This window comes from Coturnix japonica, chromosome 5 (assembly GCF_001577835.2).
Source record: "Coturnix japonica isolate 7356 chromosome 5, Coturnix japonica 2.1, whole genome shotgun sequence".
Lineage (NCBI taxonomy): Eukaryota > Metazoa > Chordata > Aves > Galliformes > Phasianidae > Coturnix > Coturnix japonica.
The window spans coordinates 22,680,239-22,706,170 of NC_029520.1; the positions used below are offsets into that span (position 1 = coordinate 22,680,239).

The 25,932-nt window shown below is 40.7% G+C and overlaps 1 protein-coding gene across 1 annotated transcript in view; it reads right to left on the reverse strand.

Moving 5' to 3' along the window:
• Positions 1-1,800: 1,800 nt before the first annotated feature.
• LOC107314852 (cytosolic phospholipase A2 epsilon-like) overlaps positions 1,801-25,932 on the reverse strand; it is a 37,417-nt gene continuing 13,285 nt past the window's right edge. Inside the window, exons 6-23 of the mRNA XM_015864581.2 lie at positions 18,466-18,602; positions 17,554-17,682; positions 16,864-16,904; positions 16,252-16,294; positions 15,765-15,828; positions 14,669-14,838; positions 14,446-14,541; positions 13,692-13,729; positions 12,797-12,932; positions 11,619-11,755; positions 11,007-11,232; positions 9,887-10,001; positions 9,335-9,472; positions 7,451-7,558; positions 6,637-6,825; positions 5,785-5,951; positions 5,082-5,268; positions 1,801-2,551 (exon numbers count right to left, since the gene is read on the reverse strand). Of these exons, the coding sequence (XP_015720067.1) occupies positions 2,235-2,551; positions 5,082-5,268; positions 5,785-5,951; positions 6,637-6,825; positions 7,451-7,558; positions 9,335-9,472; positions 9,887-10,001; positions 11,007-11,232; positions 11,619-11,755; positions 12,797-12,932; positions 13,692-13,729; positions 14,446-14,541; positions 14,669-14,838; positions 15,765-15,828; positions 16,252-16,294; positions 16,864-16,904; positions 17,554-17,682; positions 18,466-18,602 (2,438 nt within the window). The 3' untranslated portion in view covers positions 1,801-2,234. The remainder of the gene's footprint in view (positions 2,552-5,081; positions 5,269-5,784; positions 5,952-6,636; positions 6,826-7,450; positions 7,559-9,334; positions 9,473-9,886; positions 10,002-11,006; positions 11,233-11,618; positions 11,756-12,796; positions 12,933-13,691; positions 13,730-14,445; positions 14,542-14,668; positions 14,839-15,764; positions 15,829-16,251; positions 16,295-16,863; positions 16,905-17,553; positions 17,683-18,465; positions 18,603-25,932) is intronic.

Genomic DNA, 25,932 nt, shown 5'->3' on the forward strand with positions numbered 1-25,932 from the left:
TCTCTTTGCCCCTTCTGTGGAAGCTGTTTCACCACTTTGGCCAGTTCTTGTCGTTCTTCCCTATGTTCTTGCTGAACAGGGAACTCAGAGCTGTGAATTATTATTTCAGTCCCACTCTGTGCTTTCTGAAGTGGGGTAAAGAGCTCATTGTTCTCCATGACCCCTTCGTGGCAGCTGGAAGGCAGCAGGAAGGGCAGGGCAGTGCTTGCTCTCACACACCTAGCTCTGCTTGTCTTCAGACTTCCTGCCTGCATGCTTCCTGCTGTCAACAGGACAGTTTGCCCTTCAGACAATAAAGCTTCAACCATATGTGGGTAACTGGGAGCGCTTCCAGATTCCCAGGTCTGGCTGTGCCCTCTGGCTGCATCCAGCCCCGTACTGATAGGAACACCAGCACACAGTCTGCTTTCCATAGGATGTAACCATCAGCACACAGAGGCTGTGAAGGCTCTGCAGTGTGCTCCAGGAGGCGAGTACACGATGATCTCGGTGGTAAACAGGTTTACATCCCTGTGTTTCATCTGAGAAGAGACCCCTGACCTTAAGAGCAAAGGGATTTGTAAGACTTCCATTTCTGGCCCACAGTCTCTTGCTGAAACATACTACAGGAGAACTGATGAGCAGGGAAGCCAGTGGGAAACATACTGAGAGTCTGCAGTCCTGTGGGTATATGTCAGTAACACTGAATAGAAGCTAAACTTTAGAAATAGAATAATCAAAGACTGGGGTTCCACCTGTCAAACCACAGCACTTGAACTAAGTTCAGTGTTGAACATGAAGCAGTACAGTGCTTCAGCAATTAGAAACTCATACCTCTCATCCAGCCATCACAGAATCAGAATCATTAAGATCATCTAGTCCAACCATCAGCCCACCTCCATCATGTCCACTAACCTCAGAGCCACACCCACATGGTTCTTGAACTCCTCCAGGGACAGTGGCTCCACCACCTCCATGGACAGCCAGTTCCGATGCCTCAACTTCTCTTTCTGAAAAGAAATTCTTCCTAATATCCAACCTAAACCTCCCCTGGTGCAACTTAGACATTCCATCTCATCCTGTCACTGTTATGTGGGAGAAGAGGCCATTCACCTCCTTACCACAACCTCCTTTCAAGCAGTTGTAGAGAGTGATAAAGTCTTCTCTGAGCATCCTCTTCTCCAGACTAAGCTTCAGAGATGCTTTAATCTGTTTCACTCAGTAATCAAATGAACCACTCTTTTCTCTCTATATATTCTCTCTTCTATATATTCCTCTCTAATCTACTCCTGCATATTATAAATGAGTCTTATAAACAGCTAGTGTTTTCTTCTGCAGATAACTTTAATCTCCCAGATTGCCCACACAGAAGAATGTACTTCTTTACACTTCAGGAGAGCCCGATTCTCAATTCCAACCTCTGTTTCTCCTTTTTTTTTTTCAAAGGTAATAGTCTCAAAAATCTTTGAAGTTTTAAAAGCCTTCAACATGTAACACTAACACTTAAATGTGATTTAACTAAATAAATCAGTGTAAATCAGTTCTCAAAGAGCAGAGCCTTAAATGGAATCTTAAGTGGTGTCAGGCATCCAGGTCACTTCACATCCAGGTCTGGAGCAAGTGGCACTGCTTCTTCAGTACATTCTGAGAAGCTATGAAGTAAGTCTGCACCTCGTGTTTAAGTTGGCTTGCTAGAGGAGGAAGAGGCTCCCAGAACAAATTTCTATAACATATTTGCTGCAAAAAAATATTTATTTCCTATAACTCTGACTTGAAAAAAATTGTTTTCTTATATAAAGTTTAATGTTTATTTACATTCACATAAAGAATCCTTAGCTCCCAAATAGATTTTCATTTAGAAACAATGGACTTTGTTGCAGTTCAGGACTTTCACTCCTCTCTTATTACAGTGCAGTTAGAATACCAGCAGCCAATGTCATCTTCCACATGCCCTCATGTCCATAGAATGCAGCCTTGGCCTGAAGGGTCACTTCTGCAAGCAGGAGAACAGCACCTTGCACCCAGCCGGGCTCTGGGGCTTGTCAGCAAGGGAAGCACATTAATTCATTAAGGAAGAGCACAGCTTTGTGTGTTTATGCCCTTCACTGACAGACAGGCTGCAGCACTTCCGATGACAAACAAAGTGTTTTCAGCAGTCTTTGGCTTTTCACTACCTAGGCAAATTCCTTTCTTCTTTATTTTCTTTTTTTTTCCTTCTTCTTCTTTTTTTTCCATTAGCAGTGCTTACGGATGTTTTATTTCATTTTCCCTACTGCTGAGCAGTTGGGCAGATACTGGGATGCATCTCTGTTGGGCACACCCATGCCATCATCCCCAGCAGGTGGTGTTTTTTGCAGTGGTTGCTGTTTCTTTTGTTGCTTTTTCCGTTCCACTGCTACACGCAAGGCCTGGAGAATCAAGTCTTTGTTATTCTGGACGTTGTAGTAGCTTAGGTTCACCAGTTTGTCAAAATCTTCCTCTGAATAAGTGAGGTTGTTTATGTAGTAAGGACCACAGCTATTGGTAACATCAACATCACCCTCTGCCATCTCTGAGGGACTGCGTCTCACCCCTAAGGGACAAACAATGACTTGGTTAATCAGCGGAACAGCCATTATGGTCAGGCACTTCTCAGGCATGCACACACAGTTGATCACAACCCAAAGATTTCCCCTTCAGAGGCATTTTATTGCTGGGATATTTTACTGCTGGGACAAGGTAGCAGCCAGGTCCCCAGTCCACACTCTGTGCTGATGCTACCCAGCCCTCACCTTGTTGCTGTGTCCTAGACATTGCAGCACCTTTCATTTCCAGCTAAGGTGGCAAGTGAAATATGTTTACTCTTTCCTTCTTTCTTCCCCTTCTCCCAAAGCAGGTAACCACAGCCAGTGCTTCACTACAGCACAGTTTCTTTCCAGGCAGTGAGTTTTTGATGCCATTGCCAGTTTCTGTTCCTTCTAGCCCTGCTTCCACATATTATATCCTGCACTGCTATATCTCCAGAATAGACTGCTGAAAATCCAGACATCTCTGTGATTCAAGCTTTCCAATTGCAGAGCTGCCTTTTCGGCAACCTCAGCTCTCCCTTGGCTCTACATAATCTGCTCAGCAACTCTTATTGCATGCTGGGAAGTATTTTTCAAAGATATAGAAAACAGACCTCAAAAGTGACATTCTCTTGTCTAAACTCAGAAACTTCACAGAGCCACAATCAGAACACAGCCCAGCAGCAAATGGCATAAATATTTTCTGTAATTTCACAAGCTACCTGCTGCTATAAAAACTACAAGCTTTATGTAACGTCAGTTGCTATGCTGGACTTAATGTTTCCCAAGATTTGGCTGAAATGCTGAAAGAACCTTTCAAGCTCAATTCATCATCCCAGCATAATCAGCATATACATCACAGACACAGGGAAAACAACCAGGCAGGCAGTCCCACAAGTGTAATCTCTGGAAATATTAGATTCATCATATAGGATGATCTGAAGAATTCAGTTAACTTATTTAATTCATTTAGTGGTAGAAAGCTAATTCAGAACTTGATTTGCAGGCTACCAGAGAGCATACATTTATAGGAACCTCCACAGTGTGTTGTTGGTACTGGGAAAAAAACACCCAAGGCTTATCCTGGAATCACAAATCTCAACAAATTCATGGATATCCAAAGCATCGAGTACACAACTCTTATTCTTTTTCACTGCCTTCATATGTCACCTGTGACTCAGAATAAGAGTTGACCCTCAGTTGGACCTGACCATTGGTTCCCTATGCTCACAACGAGAGGATTTCTGATTTAGATGCTGTTTTTGACACAGCACTTCTCAATTCCTGGGCTCCAGTTTATGCCTTTGACTGCTAATAAACTGCAGAGAGTCCTCACCCTGGACCTGAGGGAGGGGAGAGACCGTTGTGTGCCAGCCTCCAATCCTGGTATAGGGATTCCCCCACATTTTCTTCTTTCTACATCACTCACACATATCCCACTGGTTTTCTAATGAACAGCTGCCATGAAGGAAAGAAAGAACTGACAGCCCAGAAATGGGCACTAGTGCTGACCAGGCTTGAAAATCCCTTTGCTATACAAGCTGGTGGATGAGCTTGCTAAAGAATAACCACCTGTTTACAGAATAGAATTGATAGTAGATGCTGTATGGTTTGGATTTGGGCAAGGACATGGCACTGAAGCACTGTAAGCTAAGCTGCTGTCTGCCCACTGCTAGCAGAGGATGGGCATGCATTCCCAACCTCACAAGGATTGTACAGGTTTGTGCCGCTGCTTTGAAGGGTGGGTCCAGCTGCAAGGTGGCAGACTTGAAAATTAATGAAAAGGAAAAAAAGAATACAATTGGGGTGTTTTGTTATTACATTTCATGGACCATATACCACCTGAGAGCTTTTGGTTTTCAGTACACTGTGGGGCTTTGAAGTGATTAAAAAGTGATCTCATAGCATGAGATATGGATTCTACTTAGCATCAGAAGCAGTAACCAAAATCTTTTGACACCATTAGGGGTAGAATAGAGCTCTGTCAAGATTCATCTGTTTTGAAATGACTGGCAATGCTGCTATTTAAATTCTTTGAAGTTTTAAAGTAGGGCCCACTATAGTGCACAGAAACTGTCTGTGTGTCTCAGCTATAATTTTCATCATTTCACCAGTTCACTTTTGTTTTCAAGGTTATCTGCATGAAGTGCAAGCCTGGAAATGATTTAAACAATGTAATCCTTCAGATTCCCCAGAGCATTCCATAAGAGGAAAGGAGGAGAGGTATGAGAGGAAATAGCCCTGCTAATTTCTGCCATTGCAGATAAACAGAATACACTTTTTGTTCTTTAATTCCAGAATCTACCTATGAAAAGCCAAAATAAATAAACAAATTTTGAAGAAGGGCATTTTTGTTCAAGGCTGATCTCAGTTGTTGCTCTAGTTTTGAGGAAAAAATGTGTATTTTCATGTCTTACATATGGTTCAGATATAAGCAAAGGAAATTTGTGCCTACAAATATGTACAGGATGGTCTGAATAACAGATATTGGACAGTAGAAAAGACAAAGTGGAAGGCTGCTCTCTCTGATGATATGGAGGGTGACTGTAAACTTACCAGGTGCTTTGTATTCCCTGAAGGTGTCATTTACAAGAGGGAAGAATATCACAATAGGGGTTTCTGGGCTCTCCTTTTCACCAACAATGTAGCATTCCTTCAGATGTGGTGTTTCCTTATCATCTGGCACCTTCTTAGGGAAAGGAATTCCTTGTTTTGCAAAGTACTCAGAGGCTTCTTTCAGAGGCTGGTTTGCCATCATAAGAAAAGAAAATGTAATAAAGCATCAGAACATAGCAGGGATATTTTGAATTTGACCAAGCCCCAGTTTTACTGGGAAGGTTTGTGGGGTTGGGGCCAAGTTCTGAAAGATTATGGCGTGTACCCAAGTAAGGTGTTGGAGGCAGCTAGTGGAGCCCAGCTCTGGAAGGTCAGGTAGCAGGTGATCTGAATCATATGTGTCTCTTCAGAGCCTTTGCATTATGGTGTCACAACATTTTCAGCTGCATGGGTTCTACATCTAACTGCTTTCAGATCGAGTAAAATACATTCACACACAAAATGGGTAGAATCAGTTTACTAAATGCTTACTTTACTGATAACAGCATAATGCTCAATGAATGCATGTGACCCCAGTGATCTGTTAGCTTCTTACTGCTGCCTAAATATTGATAAAAAGATGTTCTCTGAGTAGAGGACTGGCCATTCTGGAAAGTGAGAGATGAAGGAGAGAGATCATTAAAGAGGAATCTATAACACTCACCCTTGTCTGGGAACCTGAACTGTAGTTGAAATGCAAAATGACATCGACTTTCCTTTCTGGTCTCATGAGTGGTGGGTAACTGGTAGCAAAGACAAATGCAGTATCGATCAAGATGAGGTAGTCTGCTGCTCCTGTCAGGTGGTTGGGCTGAGAGTCAAGCTGGCAGTCTGGAAAAGAAGGATTTGTTTTTCAGGGGATGTGCTCAGTACTCAGTGCTCAAATTCAGATGCTCTGGTATGTTGAGGGAAGTCAATTATGGCTTTGTTTGTAACTCTATCAGGCCAATTTTTTTTAATAGGGAAAAAAATTAAAATTGCACTTCACTGTCTCAACAGAATAAAGAGTGAATATGCTCAGTGCTGGGCAAGCTGTAAGAACAGGCACAAAGATATTAAGGTAGACTGCCACAGCTCCTTGTGTAACATAGAAGATCTGGTACAGACTGAGCACAAGCTCCCAGCTGGTGCAACAAGGAACACTGTTATGAACATCCTATCCTTCTTACAAATGTGAAGGTAAGATAAAACAGGGCTCCAACACATAACTCCTGAGTACTATCCAGGCAAGAGACAGCACATGATGGCATGAATTCCCTGCCACAAGAGTGTGGGCTGGCTGGCACACCAACTGGTGTACATTGATTGATTACTTGCTATGCTTTGGAAATTTCTTAGGAACTTACTTTTGAAGCTTCTCCTACTGAGTAATTTTACTTCTTTGCAACAGTTTCAAATATTAACAGGGAATGGGAACAGAACTAAAAAGCAGTCAGCTTGTCAACCAATTCAGTATTGCATACTTTTTAAAAGGATGGTTTAAAATATACCTAGAAGTGGGATGCTATTACCATACCTTTCCACTTAGAAAATTCGCTCTCTAGGTAGTTGTTGTTCATCTGGAGGCCTTTTAGGAAGTTAAGGATATCTGAAGCTGCTGGACGTAACGTGACGACATCTCGGAAGATGTCTGAAAAGCTGTCAGTGGGACAAACCACTCGAGTTTCCAGCTCATTCGGTCTTTTAGGGAACAGGGTTTCATCATCTGTAAAGGAAAGGTTAACAGATCTTTTTACGTAGTAGCACTGTTGAGGTCAGTCTACACAGCCATAATTTTGTTACATTTCTCTTCATTTTTTAGTTTGTACTATGTCTGTGTTGTATGTTTCCTCTTGAAATCCCATCCCACGAGTGTTAACTTGTTGGTGGGTACTGCATATCTCATCCTTGTGATTAATTTGGAAGGACCTGCAATAGTACTTGAGTTTATATTTTGTGGGATCCATGGAAGCAAGGATCATTCTTTCTTTTCTTTCAGCGTAGCTTCAGTACACATTTAAAGTTGCAAGAGGAGAACTGGAAGCATGTGGGAGGTATCCAGTCACTCCTACTACACAGGGACATTTTTCTCCAGTTTTAACCTTGTTTCAATATGAGGGCCATACTCTTTTTTTCCCATGACAAATCTTGTGGATTCTTTTCCTCACACAACTATAATGATCATCATACTGTAATACCCAGCATGAATTTTCTCCCAGTTTCAATGTTGATTGCAGAATTTCCTGAAGAAGGAATTCTGAAATTGCTTTGAAAAAATCAGTGTGAGAAAAACAAAAACAAAAAAAGACCAACAACAATGAAAAAAACATTATGGTATAAAAATAACTCACCTATGTCAGTAATTCTGTCTTGGGTCCACTTGTGCCAGAAGTCTTCTGAATTAACAGATATGTACCAAGCATCCAAAAGATTCAGGGAAAAGACGCTGCTCCAGATCCCTGTGGCATAGGATATATTTGGCAGAAAAGAAACCAGTGAAGACCTGGAAGCATTTTGATTCACAATGACCTTCATTATTTCCTTTGTTCTCCAGCAAACTTTATTCATTACATCACTTTTGTGGGTAAACAAAAGGAACCATCTTTGTGAATCAGTATATTAATCCAAAATATATGTAATGAATTTGATTTATCAGTATGTATGAGCAGAGCTGAGAGTATTTTCAAACTATCTACTAAAATATACATTTTTGTAATGTTACAAATAGCATCTTGTCAAGTAAATTTACTATTTTCCAGCTGCCCTCAACATTTCCTGTTCTGAAGTTCCCAGTATTTGTAGTTCTAAAGGCTTTATTTATTGGCACACAGCACTGTTACAGGTACACAGCTGTCACACAGGACTGCCAGAAAATATCCAAGAGTCAGAATGAGAAGTCTGACTTACAGCTTTTGGAAATAGGAATTGTAAGAGCATAAATCTTTTTTATTTGTCTTCCGGGTGTATTTGTATTTTTCAGTTCTTCCATCTATCAACATACATTAAATTGTTTTGTTTTTTTTTTAAAAAAAAAAAAAAGAAGAAGAAGAAAAAAAGTAATGAATCAAGGATTGAACTTAATGGCAACCCAGACTGCCACCTATCTGCAACCTTTCAGGGTAAGAAAACACCATTCCCTGGTGTGGTTGCATATACTGTATTTGCAACAATGCCTTGCTATACCCTCCAAACTGGAACCAAACATGGCATTTGTGGGAGAAACTGACTGAAGGATGGAAAGGGCTACACCCAGGCAGCTTGGCCATGGCCTTTACCTTTTGGGCAGAAAATGCTCTGCTGTACAAAAAGGAACTGTAGGACCTACACAGTCTCTGCTCTGTTTAGGGGCTGAGGTGCCAAGCAGTTTGCTTCACTCACAGAAAACCTTTGGAATAACTGTGTCACTGAAGTAAGTAATGCTGAATGAGGGGACTCTGGGTCAGTGGCTGGGAACGGAGACAGAAACATCCGAACATTGCTCTGAAGAAGTGGAGAATGCCAAGGAGAAATGTGTAGGAAGTGGGTTGGTGACCTGCTGACATTTCTGGCCATGGAAAAGGAGATGCAGGCACTCTGTTGGATATCAGCAGGAAAGGGGATGTTGTGGCATCAAGCTGCTTTCTTGTGCCTCCCCATGAGCTACAGTGAAATCTCCAAACAGGCAAAAAGCCTTAATTTCTCCAAGTACCCCTGAAACTTCCTTTGTGCAATTGGTGGAAGCTGGAAGAACAATGAGGCAAGAGATTGCTTTCACGAAAGGAAAAAAACATTTCTTAGTGATTTTATTGTTCTTGTGCAAGATGGAAAAAAAACGTAACTACTAAGATCTGTTCACAATCTGAAATGGAGGTGTCCTAGAGGACTGATCAGTGTTTGCTGCAGCAGTAACGTTTTAGAGAAAAGGCTTTACTGTAGAGTCTTGGGCTAAAAAGGGATTGCTAATTTAAATTATGTATGATGTTATACAATTTCTGTTGCTAGCAGAGGTATGTAAATAATGCAAAAGCCTCATGTCAGTAAGTATAATCATATATGAAGTCAAATAAACCTTTTCTACTAAATAATGTTTCAGACAAAATAAAGAGTCCTTCATATGGTGACCTGTTGCAAATTCTTAAGTTTTAACAAATTCTTCTGGTAGATAAAAATATAAGAACTGATTCATTTCAGAAGAGGGTTTTGCCCAGGATGGATTACATTAAATTACATTACCTTTACCCAGGTAAACAAATTACCTTCCAAAAAGCAGATTCTTGATTCTGGGATTTTCTTCATCAGACAACCCATGAAGAACTCACTGCCAAAATCTTCTGCACGAATGTAGGCACCATATTTCAGAAATCCTACCTCATAAGGAGTGAATTCCACCCATTCTGAAAAGAAAAGAACACAGACTGATTACAGCAGCAGAGGCTCAAATTAGTTGAATAAAAAATATATTAGCCAATTTAAGGCAGACTGGTTCTGAGCTAACGTAGTTACAGCAGACAGCTTTTTTATTCACTGTGTATTTCACAGTGTGGAACATAGTGAATTGCCTCCTTACATCTAAACGTGTCTGCAAACTTCAGGTTTTGTGGCACTTTCTACAGACACGCTGAGCAGGTAATTTCAAGATAATGTTCTCCATCATCCATATACTGAAGACTTCAAAGATTCAACTATTAAAAATCTACTATCTAATTGGCCCCTTTGGGGATTTGTGCACTTAATTGATTTATCTAACTGAACCTAAATGGACCCCTTCATGGAATTAAATGTTAAGTGCAGTTCAGAAGTATGACTACCTCTGAAATCCTGGTCGCTGACTTTATCCTTCACATTGAGGGAGAGGTAGATGGGCATGGGATTCTGACCGCGGTTTAGTGCCTGCTGCTGATCTGTGAGCTTCTGGGAGTCCTCCTGTTTTGAAGAAAGAAGAAGCTGAGGACTGTCAGATGACACAAAGAGCCTCTCATTTCACCTGAACCTGGGCTCTGACAACAAAGCGTACCAGACTGACTAGGATGTTCCCCACTGGTTTAATGTAGGGAGATGCTCTGATCCCTCTCTCTGACTCAACACTTCAGCGCACAAACAGTCCTCATGATATGGATGGTCTAAGTTCACATTAAGGAAAAAAAGAAAGATCTGAGATTTCAGAAGAAAATGTTGTTATTCACACTATCTTAAAAGGAAAAAAATAAAAAAAATAAAAGGAAGTCTGGAAATATTTGAAAAACACTCTTGGCATTAAATATTTCATTCAGGAAGAATAATCTCTGTCTTTAGCATCTCAGAAGATCCTCTTTTCTTCAGGTCTATGCCAAGGTCCAGACAAAGTTAATATTCAGAGTGTCTTGTCTCTTTATTCTCCTGCCGTGTTAAAAAAGAAAGATAGAGGATGGTTTGGTGCTAAGGCTTGAGGGGCAGCTGTGCTGCTTCTTTGCCTTGTCACACTGTGTAGCTCTTTTTGAAAAGAACAGTAGGATTTTCACTTAAATATTTACATATTAATTCAGTTGTTTATTAAGTTGTTCACACTAGAAGTTTTCTAAAATTTATTTTTATTCTCACCCTATCTGTTCCAGGTGTGATGTTAATGCCTGCATAATACAGTCAGAAAACACATGAAACTGATACTGACGAGGCGTGTAGGTCAGGCATTTATCTGAAAACCAGCCAGTCTTCTGCCACTTGAGAAAAGTGCGGTCAGGCAATGGAACAGGTTGCCCAAAGGGGTTGTGGAGTCTCCACCTATACAGGTATTCAGAACAAGACTGGACACAATCCTGAGCAACCTGCTCCATAGCTGCTCAGGCAGAGTTGTTGGATCAGATAACCTCCAATCTCAGCCACTCTGATTCACTTCTGCCCTCACCACTGTATCCATTAAATATGCAAATCTGAAAAGCCCTTCTGTTGTACCTTGTCACGGAACATAGATTCAATGATGAGTCCCCACAGATCTGTGAAACTTATCTGATGTCCTTCCTGTTTCCTTTGGCATAACTCTTTCAAGTAGTATTTCAGGCGGTCTGGAGCAAAACAAGCCAAGAACTTATTTTTAAGCACGTGCCTTCGGATATCATTGAGTGATTTCTTAAGATTCTTCTGCGACCAGTCAGGATCTTCATATAAGTTTGTCATGGTCCTAAAGAAGAAAGAAACACAAGGAAAAGTGCAAAATCTCAAGCTGAGCTTTAGGAAATTGTGGAGGTTTTTGTATGATGTTTTTATTTATACAACAAAACACACATTCATGCAGTACCATCTTTAAGCAGGACTGCCTTAGTTCCAGATGCTAACAAATACCAACTGAAGGAAATGAGAAAAAGCCACAGCAGAAAAGGAAAGCTTTTTCTTAATAGCACTGGCTAAAAATGCTATGAACAATGATAGCTTATGGTGTTGCAGGTAGTAACCACTAGACATTTAAATAAGGCTCCAACTAGCAGCTCACCACTGTAATTCTTTGAGTCAGTTTCTGAAATCACTTATGGCAAATTCCAATGAAAACTTTGTTTATCTTGGCCTTACCATGTTGTGCCAGACAGACCAGTGATGTAAGAAACACAGTCCAAGACATTCAGATCCTGCACGCTCAGAAGGTGAGCATACATGGCTGTCAGAGCTCTGGTTCCACCACCCGTTGTCATGATTGCCACCACAGGTACCTGTTCAATCCCAAAATACATGCATTTAATAAGATAGTATGGGAGGGGAGAGAGCGATTTCACTGATTAGAAAAGAGAGTGTTGCAACACTGCTAAAGTAATAACGCTGCTGCATACCAGTGGTCTGCAAGGATAAGCAAGACCTGAATTTGTAATGGGGCATGGAAGGAATAAGAGACTCCCAGAAAGATTGTGGAGTTTCTCTCCTGGAGATCTTCAAAAGCCACCTGAACATAGCCCTGGGCAACCTGCTCTGGGTGTTCCTGCTTGAGCAGGGGCTTGAATCAGATGGCCTCCAGAAGACCCTTGCAACCTCAGTCATTCTGTGATTTTGTTTTCCCTACCAAGGACTCGTGCAATTAAACATGAGATCCACTATCTCAAACATCGAAATTTCAGAGTGCTATTGCAAAATGAAAAACCATGATGAGCACAAAATGGTACCTCCTGCCACCTGAACCAGATTTTTACCAGATGCAATAGACCAGAAAACATGGGTGGTGTCTCACTGTTTCTTTGTGAGTAACAATAATATCTTATTCACGTTAAGCTTGAGAAAGCTGATCCCTACTATTGCATAGGTATTTCATGATAATACTAGATGCATCATTACTGATGGGTTTAAGAGAGCACTGACCAATTCAGACCATGTGGTACCAGAAAATAGTGACCCCACTGCCTCTTACAACTCTGTAGGGAAAGAGGAGCTATGTGCACTCAACCTACTTCATACATAAGTACAATACTTGGTAAATATTGCACTGTGAATACTTTACTTACTTTATCCTGATCTAGCTGCAGATGTTCATTACTGGGTAATTGGGCTAGGTGACCTTTAAGGGTCCCTTCTAACACAAATTATTCTACGAGGCTTTTATTAATCTTCCCTATGAGTACTAATTTCTTCTGTAGAACAACAAATCTAGCTATAGTAAGTGCATTAAACTTCCTGATTTCCTGAAACTAAGGAAAATAGAATACAAATGCTGTATTTTGACCTCCAGCTGCACAGAAAGAAAAGAAAAATTATGTCTCAGCTACCTCATCATCCTCCAAGTCCTCCTCCAACTGAAGAATATCCTTCAGAGCAGCCGCAACAACCTTCTTCCTTTTGCAAATGAAGTCCTGTTCCTGCGCGCACAAGTCAAAGCCCAGACGTACATCGAGGTCTTCCTGGCTGGAACACAATGTCAAGTACCTTACATCATGCTTACAGCAACATTCAGTAGTTAATCTGCTTCTACTTCATAAATTGACACGTCTTGACCATTATTCACATATAAAGCAGAACAGGAAAAGAAGAAAGGTTTGATCCTAGAGAACAACACCACATCTTTGTCTGGACTAAGGGGGATCTTTTTTTTTTCCCCCTCTTTTGCCCACTCCATACTGAAGATGAGTGAAATTAGATAGAGCTGCAAGTAACATGACAGCTCCCTGCCAGACACGAAGCCAAAAGCCTGCAGAGGGCAGGATTTTGAAGATGAGTTTTAAATGCACCTTCAAAAGCTGTGCAGACTTCCACAGACTCCCTCACATCCCAAACAGAAGGTATGGTTCAAAGCCTAGAGGTTTCTGTGAGTACACTGGCCTTTGATGAATAATACTGATCACAGTAAAATATCAACAAAAAATATTATGTGTTGTGGATAAAAACATCTTAACTCGTTCTATAGTCCTGTTACATAAAATCACAGCCTCTGAAACCTCATATTGTTCCAGGTCCATTTTATTTCATTGCCTGAAAAGAGGACAAGCCAACACTTAAAACACAGACAGTATCAAATGGATTGGAAATTGACTGACAATTACCCACAAAGGGATGTGGTTTAGTGGTGGACAGTAGTATCAGGCAGTGACTAGACTAGATGATCTTATAGGTCTTTTTCAACCTAAAAGATCCTATAACTGTATTAAGACAAATAAGATCTCTTACCATTTTTTTGTCTTTAAGAGCAAACCAAGTTTTCTGCACTGAAAAATCAAAAAGGTAAAATAATGAATATAGATATTTTAAGACAGTCTGATTTCCTCACACTCAAAGAGGCATAGCTCTTTTGGGTCATTACATCTACAGCGCTCTGAACTTCGTTAAACTAAGAGTGGGAGATAGACTGTCCCCTCTGTATTTTGTTATTATCCAGAGATATATACTGATTTAACAATTTAAAGTTACAACACTATCATCTATGGCCTTCATCTTCCCTCTGTTAAGAAGTTCAGGCGTAGCTTGCTCAAGTACTACTTATCTACACAAAGAAGCGAAGAGCTACAGTGGTTTACATCCCTGGAAGGCTCCATCATTAAACTGTTCTAGAACAAACTGCAGTATTTCATGCAACAACATGAGATGCAAGGGTGAACTCCACATGCATGTGTGCGTGCAGCTCAGTTTGCCTCCTAGGGTGCGGAGCCTCACCCCTCTGCTCTTGTAGCATCCAGTGACTTCCAGCTTGGTAAAGAACATGGATCATATAAGGAGAATGAGCAGCAGCTCAGACATTTTCTTCTTCTTCCTTCTCCCATGAATTTTGCTCCAATCAATTTACTTTATTATGTGTCACAATAGAAGCAAGGGAGTTTAGAAAACAATCAGTTCTGTATGAAGAGAGAGGGACTTCTCTGTCTTTAGAACCAGTAGAAATTTGGGAAAGTTTGCAAAGGATTCTCAACAGTCAGCAGATGCTTACCTTGCTGATTGCTTCCTGCTCAGAAGGGAGCGACTTCAGAGGTAAAGGCAGGGGGATGCTTCTGCTCTTCCTTTCTCTGCATGTCACACAAGCACACTGAAAAGGAGCACGGAGGTCCTTTTGGTTAAGACAGAAACGTTCTCCTCTTGCTGCCTACTCATATATAAAGGTCAGTTCATAGGACTGTCTGACATGTTGACTACCATGTTCAGGGGTAACGTACAAAGCTGGGAATCCTCCTCTTCTTTGTGAGTGCAATATCCAGTGAGGGTTGCTTGTATTTGGCATAGTGGAAGAGAGTGGGATCTGGGAGAGGGGAATGAGAGCCAGAGGCCAGTGAAACTTTCTGCACTTCTTCAAATGATCCTCTCACTGTAAATGTTAGCTCATTCTCTAAAACAATGAGATAAAACACACAGATTAGTTACTTTTAATCAGAAGAGAAAAGGGGGAAAAGAAGCAAAAGGCAGATTCAAATAATCCCCTTCTCCTCTCCCTATGTATCTGGAAAGCTGATATCTGAATGTGATTCAAGCCCACACACTACAGGTTGTTGTGTTGTTATAATAGACTGAACAAAAAGGCAGCTGTGGTTGTGATGTAAATGCCAGCAAGTTTTAGACAGCTGCATTTTTATCGCAGCTCCATGATCACAATAACTGCCACCACGTACCTTGCACTATAAGGTGTTCTCACATCTGCCAAATAATGAGCAACAATAGTTCTCAGTCCCCTAAATTAAGATCTGACTCTGCAGTAGTTGGCCATATTTATCAGAAGAGTCTGGCTAATCCTGCTGGCATGTGTTATGCATGTTCTGAGGTTGCGTACCAGATGCAGCCCCTCATGGGAGGTGGACAGAGGAACTCCTAGATTCTGGTTCTTGATCAGGGTCAGGTGTGAGCCAGCTGCTGAGTGGCTAACCCCTGCAAAAAATGAGGTGTGTCTGTGCGTGTGCACAAGTCAATCTGTCACAGATCCTGAGAGAATTTAAGGCCAGGGACTATCACGTCTAAGGAGGTAAGATTCTTCAGGGGTTAGCAGTAGTACAGCAGAGGTTTTTAGGATCTCAGCTTGAGGTTTAGATACTTCCCATGCAGGCATCTTATGTCATTTCTCATCTTGCACAAAGCTCTCTGTACAGTCAGAACTTTGAACCTGCACCTGCTGCAGAATAAGCAGTGTTCCCTACTGGAAAGATTTTACAAATTGCCTTAGATGAGGTCAGTAAAAGCTTTAGTATTTGGCTAGCACAATTTCTAGGCATTGTTAGAAAGGGTAAAGTCACTAATACTCAGTTAAAAAAACAGGAAGCTTACCTGCAAAGTGCTTTTTTTTCACCCTGCTGTCAAACTCAACTTCCAAGCAGGCCAGCTCACGGCTCTGTAACAGACATGACCAGGACAGGGAATTAAGTTACTGAGCCAGCCATCTCAATACCAGTGCTGGCAGGTGTTGGAAGGATCATTGCTTGAATGTGTGGGCTAAACTTGCAGGAGTATTCTTCCAGACCCGGTGAAAAAGAGAATGAACTTTGCTATCATATGGTAAGATGGTGCTATGCTAAGTGAGCCGTAATTTTCTACGAATGCAAAAAAACAAAAGACAATGATAGCAGTCTGAAGGCTCCTCTAGAATCGTGTTGCCTCCTTTAAGGAGAAAACAAAGCTCATAATTGAAGTCTCACCAAAGAGTGAAGACTTACAGTGTTTCCCTGTTTTCCTCACCAGTGTTGAAGTCAGCTAAGGGAAGGAACAAGGAAGGAAAGAAAGAAAGAAACAAAGCAAATAATGTTTTATGTTTTACCACTACTGCCCCATTTGTGACGATGGCTTCAGGATGATCCTGGCTAGAAAACAAAGATAACACGTATATTAGAAACTAAATCATCTGGATTTTTTTTTTATTTATTTTTTTTAAACAGGACATATTTTGCTGAGAGATTTTGGTTTTATGTGCTCCTTTCTACTGTACATAAAAGCATGTTTCATTTTCACTAGAAGCCACATAGCTTACAGAGCAGAAATGATTCAATTGCAATAAAGCACCTGGGAAGTACTTGTAACAAACTTAGTACTACAGGTATGTCCCAGACTGGTTAGCAGTATTATCCTCAGCCACGAGCCATCCAGAGAACCTATGGACTTACTAAAGTCTGTATCAGCAGTTTGTGGAAGTCAACTCCAAACTACACAAATAACAATTTTAGAAGAATGTTGTAAAATTAAAATAATGAACTTATTCTCCATGCTGTGGCTTTTTTTCTTTTTTCCTAATAGTGATCTGCTGATGCACACACTGAGCTTGGACAAAGGGAGACTGTCGATTGAGGTGATACCGGGTATATAGAACATTTCCCTGCATCAATGACTCTCTCTCTCTGAGCTGCTGCTTCCATAAGAACAGGGTTTTACTCACATGCTCTCCAATAGAAACTCAACTTCCAGCTCCTGACTCTCCTGAAAATTAATGAAAAAATGAGACATACTCAGCCAACATGTGCAAAGGTTTGCAAACACAGCCTTTGTTTTTGCAAGCACAGTTTCTTCATGCTTTACTGAATAACAATATTCCATTTCTTGTTTGCTATTGTCAACATTAAAGGACAGATGCAGCTTTTTCTTCTCCGAGGAAAAGGAGATCTCACTTGTACTAGCAGAGCAAAGGATGTTTACAAGTCTCTCTAGTAAACCTTCGTTTTTCGCAACTGCTTCCTTTCTAGCTTCCACATGTCGAGCACAGCATTCTAAAACTTAACATTTAGAAAAGTGCCATAGTAAGTTGTGCCCTTGAATTGTTTTTGTTTTTATAATCTGTGTTAAGATTAGATAAACTGTCGTTTTCTGTCAGTTAAGTGAAAGTGCAAAGCTTCCCTAAAACTTCATCTGTCTGGGGCTTGGGCGTTTGGCCAGAATCTGCACCAGATGAAACCAACAGCAATTTGAGAGGGCTGTAAATTTTGCCATCAATGTACAGTTTCCAAGATTTTAAGAAATTTTGCTATGGTTGAACTCAGAAGTTGGTTCTGGTGGTACAAGACATCAAATCTACTACCTCAAGACATTCATGCTTTTTCCATTCTGGTTAAACTTCTGATTGTGTTCTTACCTGTGGATTCAGTGGGAATGCTACCATCATGCTTTTCCCCAGGGGGATTTTAGCTACATCAAAAAGAACAATAGCATGGTCATCATCACAAATGACGTCATCATCAGAAACAGTCATTTCTAGAACATTCTGGAAAAAGAAATGAAAAGTGTACAATCTGTTAGCTTGTCCTCAATAAATATAACATTGTGCAGCTATTCCATGCTCAGCATCAGCTTTAGAGAGAGGAAGTAAATAGAAAAGCATTGATGACAAATTAGCACCAGAGTAAGAAAATCAGTGTATTCTCCTTTATAAGGAACAGCTTATAGTCTTATCAATTAAGGCTGAAATGACATTATTATTCCTGTTTAAAAGTATCTCATCAAATGTAATATTTTAGGAAGTAATATGGATAACCGTTAGTACTATATTGTCCCATATCAACAGGAGCAGTAAAGCTCACTTCATTATTAATAACTTCCAAGGCTGACTTTTTGCACTCTTCTTGGGCTTTCCAATTTCATCCAGCTGCGTTCATTGAGAATAGTATGATTAGCAGTACTAAGCTGGATACAAATTTTAATTCTACCAGAATTTAACAGCTTCTTGGCTTTGATATGCGTTTATTTCCTGTCCTCTCTGTGAAAGAGAGGTTTTTCTGCTCTAACGCTGCTTTGTAGATTTACTTCATTGTTTCTCTGTAATGTCACTCTGCCACTGGTTCTATTAGCCTTCTGCAAGCAGGTCAGGCTCAATTGCTGATACACAAACAAAAAGCATCCGTGAGGAAGGAAGTGACAAAAGCCAAAGATGTTCACTCCAGCTTGCTAGAACTTTAAGTAAACTTAGATCTGTACTAGAAGTGTTGACATCCTGCTTTGTTTTAAACCAAAAGAAACAGCATACAGATAAGATGAGAGCTTCGGGTACCTTGACTTTTCTCTGTATCCGGAAGTAGAAAGTTTCATTCCACACAGGATCTCTGCAGTTCTTGATAGTTTTTGTTCGGAATTTCTCATCTGAAGCAGTTGGCAACCAGAGACTCACGTAGCAATCAGAATGGCTTACTATAGAAACATAGGCACAAAATGTCTGGCAGGGCAACAACAGCACAAAAGATGGAAGCACATAAGGGTTCTGTAGTTTGAACATGGATAAGAGACAGACAGTTCTTTCTCATATCCACAGGCCCATACAGGACAATAGGAACCATATAGCTAGATTAAGATAACTTATTGTTCATTGCAACACTATTTTAAGAAATGGAGTATCCAAATAGTTATACACAGCCCCCAGTGCATATATTTAAATACAGTTCTAGCCAGCAATATAATAATATAAGCAGCCAAAAGTCTTATATTGTCACTTATCAATATTTTTTTTTTCAGTTCCCTGGTAAGTTTGCAGGAAAAGGCATTTGCCACATAGAGGTCTGTCCATATTTCAATCATACTATCACAATACAGCAAACTAAATACTTTCAAGTGTTTGCTACATCTTTGCAGCAAAAATCCCTACATTACACATATCCCAGCCTTAGTCTCCCTGACGGACAGAGAATAGACAACAAGAAGAACTGGATACAAGTTTTCTCCTTGGCAAGACTGGGCCATTGCTCATCCAGCCAGACCTCTGAAGGCAGCAGCACCAAATGAGCCATACTGGCATGAGCAGTAAGCAAAGAAATGAATTTCAGCTAAAACAAGGAAATAGCAAAAGAAGACAGTACCAGACCCACTAAAGGAACCAACTGAGAAAGGTAGGGAGACTATAGGAACTCACAAATGTAACAGAAGTAAACTTAATCCCAACATTTTTTTATGCTGATCTACTTTGCTTCATAACTGTTACGTGCATGATGGTATATGCTCATAATGTTTTTTACATGCAACCCTTATGTAAAACAAACAAACAAACACAAAAAACATTAATAAGGTGAGAATTTGATCTAGAAACTTCTCTTTTCAAATTCATATTTCTATGTCTGTAATTTAATTCCATGAGAAATATTAAAAGAATCAGGGTTTGAGTCTGATTCAGATAATAACTACCTGCCATGCCTTGCTATTAACCCTCCATGACAGAAAAATTAATTATCCCACCCATGCTGACTATTGTCTCCTCAGGTGGGGTAGGAAGGGAGAGATCTACTAGCAGTACAATTGTTCCTTCAGTATGTCAAGAGGAAGCCGGGGATCCTTTTCCTGGAGTTTGCTGAAAGATCTGGAAGCCATTTCCTACTCCACCTTTATCCTCAGGAAAAATGAAGAGGCAGAAAGGCTTTGCAATTTGCAGATGAAGGAAAGGAACTTGTAGTTACTACAAGGATTCCAGTCCCATACGTCATGAGCCAAGTAAACACCAAAGAGATTCTCAGATATTGAACTTTTCCAGGAGCAACTGGAAAGGGCTGATCCATCCTATGGTATAAACATGTTTTGGTGAGAAAAGGGAAGAAAGGGAAAAATCTGGTCCCACAGCAATCGCTAAAACTACCTACCATGTGGGCAAAAAGATTAACAGTTGTTTTCTGTAAGCATGCACCAAGATTTGAGTAAGTTCAAGTGAAAACACTGACTCTGCTGATAAAATATTGTAAACCACTCACAGCCCATTGAAGCTGGCAGACCCACAGTGTGAGGGAGGAGAAGCACAGGCAAGCAGTGCCAGATGCTCACCAGCAGTCTGCAACACAGTCAGAATTATGGGCAAAATGTACCATGTCAGAGATTAAAAGAGAGGTAGTTCTGGAGTCTGTGCTCAGATACATTGCTTTGGGATTTTTTGCCTAAATACAAAGTATCACTTGAAATCTATGAGACCAGGTCAGGAGTTGTAAGGTCTCCCTGAAGGCTGATGACTGTCTGGCAGGGAGACCTTCATATAACTCTTTGCACTGAATCTGAAGGAATTTCTTGAAACTGCCAGGTAAGCTCTGCACAAATGATCTAAGTTGTCTTTCTGTCTCTGATGGTGATTCCATAAGAAATATTTCAGTGTTGCAGGTTTTTACATAGTTGAAGTAAAAGGATAATATCTTGATTTTGGCGACTACTGATGTAGGATTCTATTTACACTGTACAGGAGGGCTGTAATTACCAATCTGTCTGATATACTGAAATAACTCCCCTCACTGCAATATCTGATGGCCTGCCAAGCTATGATGTACTTAGCCTGATATGTGGTATCACCAGCTCTGATCTACGGTTTCTCAATAGGAAGCCTAGATCTCCACATGACTTCAGGCCATCTAGATTTTCCCTCCTCTCATTAATGCACTTATCACTCCTGATGCCAAGCATTCCAAAAACACGAGTCCATCTTCCCCCAAAATCACCAAAGCAGATGCGATGCGATGTACTTCAAAAACGCTACACTGATCTGAGTCATAAACTTTCACCTTTTTGATATCTGGTTACTATAGGATACAGGAAGAACTTTTCAGTATTTTTGCTGTGACTGCAAAGGCCAGTTCTTTCCATCTCTTCTTCTAAATGAGAACAGAGATGCTCTATCCTTTCAACCATACAGGGCATATTTAAGACACAATAAAATTGAAAAAAGCTGACAATGCTAGAAGTCTGTGCTGAGCATGAATGATCTGCCACCACATTTAGAATCTCTTTTGTTACTGTTTCATCTACAGATTTGTTGGAGTGTTTCTGTTGATAAAACATTTACTTGAGTTTAAACGCTGAAATTATTTCTCCATACGGCACTGTGTTCATAAATATTTACTTTAAATAAACTATTGACAGTTCTTCATCAAACTATGGAAGCACAAGGCAATAAAATTGATTAAAAACAGGCTCAGCTGCAAGGCTCAAAGAATTGTAATAAGCAGCACAGTCTGGCTGGAAGCCAGTCACTGGAGGTGCACCCCAGGGGCTGACACTGAGGCCAATATTGTTTACCAACTTCATTAACAATGTGGGTTACGGAATGGATTCTGCAGATGATACAAAACTGGGAGGAGTGGCTGACAGATCAGACCAGCTGGAACCTCATGATGTTAAATAAGGGAAATGCTGTGTCCTTCATATGAATGGGAATAATGTCATGCACCGAAAAAAAGCTTAGGGCCAAATGACCAGGGGAACTCTCTGCAGAGAAGAAGCTAGGGGTTCTGGTAGACACCAGGTGGAACATAAGCCAGCAGTATGGCAGACAATGCCCTACAGCCCCCTGGGATGCTTTAGAAGGAGCGTTATCACCAGGTAGTGGAAGGTTGACTTCCTGTCAACTCTGCACTGATAAGGAGTGCTGAGACCATTTCTAGGACAAGAGAGAGATGAACACACTGGAGCGAGCACATCAAAAAGTCACAAAGAGCATCAGGGGCTTGGGCCATCTGATATATTTGGAGGCACTGAAACAGCTAGGACTCTTCAGCTTGTAACAGAAAAGACTCCACAGAATCTTACCAATTCATCTAAATACCCAATGGGAACAAGAAGAGAGTCAGACTCTCCTCACCAGTGCACAGTGAAAGGTAAGAGGCAGAAGGAACAAATCAAATACAGGAAAACCCATTTAAACATAGCAAAAAGGTGGGTCTAAGAAAACAAAACTAAAAAAAACCAACAACCCAACAACTGTGAGAGTAGTCAAACACCAAAACAGGTTGGCCAGAGAGATTCTGGAGTCTCCATCTTTGAGATATCCAAAGCCAGCTGAAAATTGCTCTGGGAAGCCTGCTTCAGCTGATCCTGCCTTAAGCAGAGGGTTTGACTAGATGATGTCTGGAGGTACCTTCCTCCTTCAGCCATTCTGCTTCTGGGTGTGATGGTAAGGGTAGCTTATCACAGACAAATTATGTATAATTGTTAGTAACAGATTTTGACCTTGAAGATGAGGTGAGGCGGGGCCATTAGGACAAAGCATATCCTTTTCCGGTGGAGAAAGAAACCATGCCACATATGTTTATGCCACAGTTTGTCTACATTCTCTGCCAATGGGAAGATGTGTTGTTTCCCATCAAATTCCTGCTATTTCCTACATTCTCCTTGATTTGTAAAGACAGCATCAGCTATCCTTCATGCTGTGACACTGATGTTATATATTCCTGTAGAAGTGGTGTTAATTCATGTGAATTCAACTTGATATGCAAATAGGGAGAACGATAAAAATAACAGGGATGTATGATGAAAACTGTGATACCCTATTTACATAGGAGGACTTGAAATGATTAACCAGCTTCTTCAGTCTCTCTTATCCCTGGAAAGAAAACAACAAAAAACAAGGAAGAGCTAGCAAAAAGTCCTCCAGCTCATTCATTACTTCCTGAGAGCTAACAGAGAAATTATATTTGCCTTTTCTTCATGCTCTAGTTTTAATGCAACTTTGTACTGCTGGGCATCATTAGCAATTTCATGCCATTACATCACAGCACATGTGGCAACCTCATTCCCTCATAATATAATGTCACTCCATGGAGATGCTGAGACATCTGAACTCACAGCCTTCTGTGTCACTAGTAGGTGTCATTTATATCCTCCTCTCATTTTCAGCTTCTTGTATAGTTGGCTTTGTGCACTGCTGGTCTGTTTCTCATCTCTATCCTCATGCTAAAAATGGGACAAACATTCAGAACTGAACCCAGATATCCAGAACCACTAACAACTGTTTGCTGCACCATGAGGGAACAGTCCTATAACATGTTTCTAAAATTAACATTCACATGCTACAATCAATCATGTCTATCAGAAAAAAAAGATGACAGCACTGAAAAACAAAACATATGAGAAAAAACAGTCTTTTAAGAACAATGAGCAAAAACTATGAAATTCCATCTGTCCTGTTACTTCACTTCATAATGCCCAATATATAGAGAGAGTTATACATACATACACATATAATTTTCTCCTAGTGAATTCCTCTCTACCTGCACAGACAGGTTTCCCTTGAATCCCAGTTTACCTCACTTCACCTAAGAGGAGGAGAGCTGCTCCTATTTCTCAGTCTCCAGATGACATCTCCAGGGTCATCTTCCTTCACCAACATTAAACAATATTACGAAGTCAATATGAAACTCACATCAAGTAACTTCTTATTAGATGACACAGTTCAAATTCAGCTTTGCAGCTAGCCAGTATTGATGAGGCTGATTATATTAGGCCAGACTTCCCATCTGCTCTCTTCACCTTTTCTGCATTAGCTTGCCCACACATGTTCTTCAGCAGTTCTTAGTGTACTGTATAACCAAAGAACCATCCAGCATAGAGACTTCCCTCTTCAGGAAGATCCAGTGGAGTCCAAAAGGTTTTCACCTTTTCACATACTAAATAATGTCATTAGTATTGCCCAGAAACCTGGGGAAAGTCATCTTTCACTTACAACAAAACAGCTCTTCTCCTCTCTTACTGATGCCTTGTTTGACCACAGGAGTGGGGTAGCTCCAGCTGTGTGCTGCAGGGACTAATGTAAAATGAGTAAATGCTAACAATAGTGCAGCTCTGCACAACCATTTAGTAACTGATTTGTTTAAGGAAAGAAATTAGAAGATAGAGAACCTGAGCTACTATGGTCCTTCTCTCTTCATCCTTCTGGCAAATACAATCATTGGAGGGTGTGTTAGAAGTGAGAAAAAGAGCTAATGCACTGTTTCCTTCACCACCTCGTCTTGGTCAGATATTTCTCCTGTAAGTCACTGAGATTTATGAAAGCATCTGGTGCATGTACCTTCACCCTCCCGGAAGTTTCTACCCTGCCCTGTGCACCTCCATCTGAGAAGCAGCAAGTAAAAGCACAAATAACCAAAAAAGTAAAGTCATTCTTTTACTCAAGATGTTCTGCATCTTTTGGGCTGAGGAAATAATGTGAAGCAGGTACTGGACTGTAAGATCCCATAAGCTTCATCAGGACTTTTTCCTGAACATCCTACCACCTCCCCAGAGTAACTGCATAGATGTATTAGAACCTGGTAATGACAGTCAGCACCTGCAGGGTAGCAGGATGAGTGTTAGTTTTCTTTTCTTAGCACCCCTCTAATGCCCACAGTGAGATCAGGGAGTGCCTGAAATCTGCGTTTGAATCAAACCCATTATATGAATTGACATAAGGGTCAACTCAGTACAGAGTGAAAACTAATTAACTCTAGTCTGTCGAGAACATCTGCATGACAAGACAAGTCAGAAACCTGTTGTGTTAAGTATGAAGCGAACGTCAGAGCTGAACATTACCTAAATGTGGAGGAACCCACAAAAGTGGTGGAGTGATACCAGGCATATAAAAAGGGTTAACTGGTCCATTGAGTAGGAGTGGGGTGCTTTCTTTTTGCTTTAGTGTTGTCTCTGTGTTTAAACAGATACAATGGTTGCCCCGAACCACGAGCATGTACTGTCTACAGGCAAAGGCGTAGCACCAGATCTCAAGATAAGACAAGACTCCCTCCCACACATCCCACAGGTCTCAAGATGCACATTTAAAAAACACCTAGGATCAAGCTGGGTATACGCAATAGTAAGGAACATCAATGGAAGTACATGAGAAGTAGCATTCCCTGAAGCAAAGATACAGCAAGTCAAAGAAAATTATAAAAACTCTAGTGGCCTGGCATGACTGCACTTGCAATGAGAGAAAAATCATGTCCTCTGATTTTTCTGCAATCCAGTATTACAGACCATATGAACCCATACTTCTCTCCATTAGGATAGGTAATTGTCAGTGGTGACATCTGTGTTCTTAAAACTCCAAAGTGAGTGAAACATACAGAGGAAGCGATAAGTCTTTGTAGAATATCATTCCATTGAAGATGAAGTTAAAAACAAGTGGGAATATTTGGGATTAAAGTGTTGCCATCTCTGAACTATCCAATAGAAGTCATATAGCACTTGGAGAAAAACAAGAAGGTACCATGCCAAGTCCTTAGCCTTCCTGAAAATCTGTCTATGACCTGCTTGTTAGGTAGGAGGGCCCTTAGACCTGGATTAACACCAGGATTCTGCCTGCATAGTCTGTACTGAGCAGTCTGATCCAGTGGAGTCTTCTGAAGCAAAGGCTGGTAGGGTTTCCAGGCCAAAGTAATGTGGAGCAAAGACACCTGGTGCAGCATGGGCACCTCATCTCTTTCAGAAGATTGTGACTATTGTAGATATAGAGTTTCTAAATTCAGGAAATTAGGATAATCTGGGAGTCCTTGACATGCAGTAATACAGCCATCTCCTCTGAAGGCTTTGGCAAATGCACTGAAACTACTGTATTTTGGAGTACCACAGATAAAGAATAGACCTTGCTCTGTGCAAACAGAAATTGTAAATTACATTTTATACTCACAGATACCCAGATTGTAAATAATAATAATAAAAATTATTATTATTATTAAAAAGCAGGAAGACAGTGAGGTAATATATTATGTAAGACACCGGGCAGTGGGGAGGCTGGGGTATCAATGAACCT